The sequence below is a fragment of the Convolutriloba macropyga genome, unplaced genomic scaffold (genome assembly GCF_964194025.1).
Source record: "Convolutriloba macropyga unplaced genomic scaffold, txConMacr16.3 SCAFFOLD_587, whole genome shotgun sequence".
NCBI lineage: Eukaryota > Metazoa > Xenacoelomorpha > Acoela > Convolutidae > Convolutriloba > Convolutriloba macropyga.
In genome coordinates, this window is record NW_027451651.1 from 69 (window position 1) to 2,500 (window position 2,432).

The 2,432-nt window shown below is 38.5% G+C and overlaps 1 protein-coding gene across 1 annotated transcript in view; it reads left to right on the plus strand.

Annotated features, from left to right (window-relative positions):
* Positions 1 to 1,776: 1,776 nt before the first annotated feature.
* Positions 1,777 to 2,432, plus strand: part of LOC142356873 (uncharacterized) — a gene marked incomplete at its 5' end in the record, with an annotated part of 16,327 nt that continues 15,671 nt past the window's right edge. Inside the window, one exon of the mRNA XM_075408642.1 lies at positions 1,777 to 1,943. Within this exon, the coding sequence (XP_075264757.1) occupies positions 1,777 to 1,943 (167 nt within the window). The remainder of the gene's footprint in view (positions 1,944 to 2,432) is intronic.

The following is a 2,432-nucleotide window of genomic DNA, read 5'->3' on the forward strand; positions in this document are numbered from 1 at the left end:
TCGATTTTTGTCTCTCCTCCTTGTACCTGTCTCTTGTCCTCTCTCTCTCTCTATCTCTCTCTCTATCTCTTTCTGTCCCTCTCTCTCTCTCTCTACCTACCTCTCTCTCTCTCTCTCACTCTCTCTCTCCCTCTCGCGCTCTTTCTCTCCTTTCTCTCTTTCGCTCTGGTTCTGTCTCTATCTCTCTCTCATGCTTGCTCTCTCTCTCTCTATCGTTCTCTCTCTCTCTCCGTCTCTCTCTCTCTCTCTCTTTCTCGTTTTTGCTCTCTCTCTCTCGCTGTCCTTCTCTCCTTTCTCTCTCGCTCCCTATCTGTCTCTCTGTCCCTCTCGTTCTTGCGCTCTCTTTCTCTGGCTCTCCTCTCTTCTCGCTCTCTCTCTCTCTCTCTTGTTCTCTTTTCACCACCTTTCTCTCTTTTGCTCTATGTCTCTTTAGCTCTCTCTCTCTCTTTTTTTGTTTTTGTTTGCAAGTGTTATCTGACTGATTTTATATCCTCGCACTTTTTCCTATTTTTCCTCTCTTTCTCTTCTCGATCTCTCTTTCTATTTTACTTTTTCCTTACTCTCATTTCTCTCTAGCCTTTTTTTTTCGTTTCTTTTTTGCCAGAGTTAGGCTTTTTACAATTTTGTCAGTTTTTAACAATCTTCTTTGTAATAGTGGCGCGGGCCTGCTAGTTTCACTTTGATTTTTACAGTTTTTTCGATTTTTTGGATCGGATTTTTTTCCGAAATGGTTTTCCCAATCCAATCATAGTCCGTTCTTGATCTAGTTTTCTGTTTAGTCAATGAAAATTCTTTGAATTGTGTGTCAGGACTTGTCCTGCTTTGTTTTTTTATTTTGTCGTCATGATTTTTGTTACGACCATATGACGTCACAACCACTTTTTGTTCATTCGTTCGTGCAATTTCAACTGAATTGCATGTGTGACGTCATTTTTCAATCTTAGTGGAGCGAGTTTTTTTGTTCATGCGCGTGATTAAATTTTTGGTCACACTTGACTTATCTCACTCTCAAAAATGACTTTCTCACTTTGAAATTGACTTTTATTTACTTTAATTCAAAGAGATAAGGTCAAATGGGTGTGTGTCACTCTAAATGAAGGTTATTTGAGATCAGCTAATAGAGGCAGCAATAACTTATACAGATTTGTAATCAAAATTTAACAGATCAGCCTTCAATGAAAAGACGAGTTTTTTTGGTCTGTCGTTTCTATTGTTTTTTTTAGACTGCCGATCTACGAATCTATTGCGGCTATTTTCTGGCAATCTGCCAGCTATGTTCGTAATTTGTAAACGTTTTGCATATTATGGGATAAATGGTCGGCTTTCTTTGAGGTAAACAATATTTGTAACCTCCCTCCCGCCTCCATTCACTAAGAATGCACCATGCTTCTTTATATAGGACAGGAGGTAACGATAGTTAAGCATTTATTGAGAAAGGATGGCGACGTAAGTGCATCTTAAATGAAATTGTACAAAAACTTAAGAATAGACTGATTTATTGAATCGCATCTTTCCGTTTGTGCCCCCCAAGCTTATTGAGTGCATATTATTTGTACCCCCCAGACGACCGTGCTATAATTTTACATAATGATTTACCATGTAATGACTCGTGCCATGTCTGTCGGGTTGCATAACGTCTTGGGGGGCACACACAGTAAAGATCCATTAAATCATTTTAAAAATAGTTTATGCTATTATTTACAAAGAAGTCTGCAGAACTATTTTTAAATAAATTCAATCAGCGAGTGTAAGAAATTGACCATACGCGTCTTTTAGTGTTTGCTGTTCGGGAGGCAGCAACGAACAACCTGAAGAGACTGGTTGCCATATTTGGTAGTAACTGGGCACGAGCCTCTGTCCTGCCCAAGATAGTCCAGATGAGCAATGACCAGAACTACCTGCACAGAATGACTTGTCTATTCTGCATTAATGTACTAGCAGAGGTCAGTCTGTCACTGCATTTCTTCTCTTTTATTAGTTAGCACATCCGCTTAAAATCAATAGATTTTTAAACCGATATCTAATCTCATAAAAGGTTGAAATAGATTGAACGTACGCGACAGAAAGGTATATTGCGCCTAGAGGTAACAGATATTACGTAACAGATACAATATTGTTGCAAAACCTGGTTATCACCGGAGACCACAGTTCAAAATATTTACCATAGATGCTTACCAAGTTTTCAAAAAAGTTTTAACTTTTTGTTAATAGCCGCACAGCGATAGCTGGGGCTATTATTGGCCTTCTCTTGGTTTTTTTACAAGCCAAGAATTGGATTGTATTGGTGCTGTCTTTTTACAATTCAAAGAATTTGAATTGTATTGGGGCGCTGTCTTTTTTTTTAAGATCTGTTCACACATTTTCATGATTTTTGAAGTCAAATTGGAGTTGTGATTTTGGTCACGCCGAAACAGGAAGTGGAGCGAAAAAGC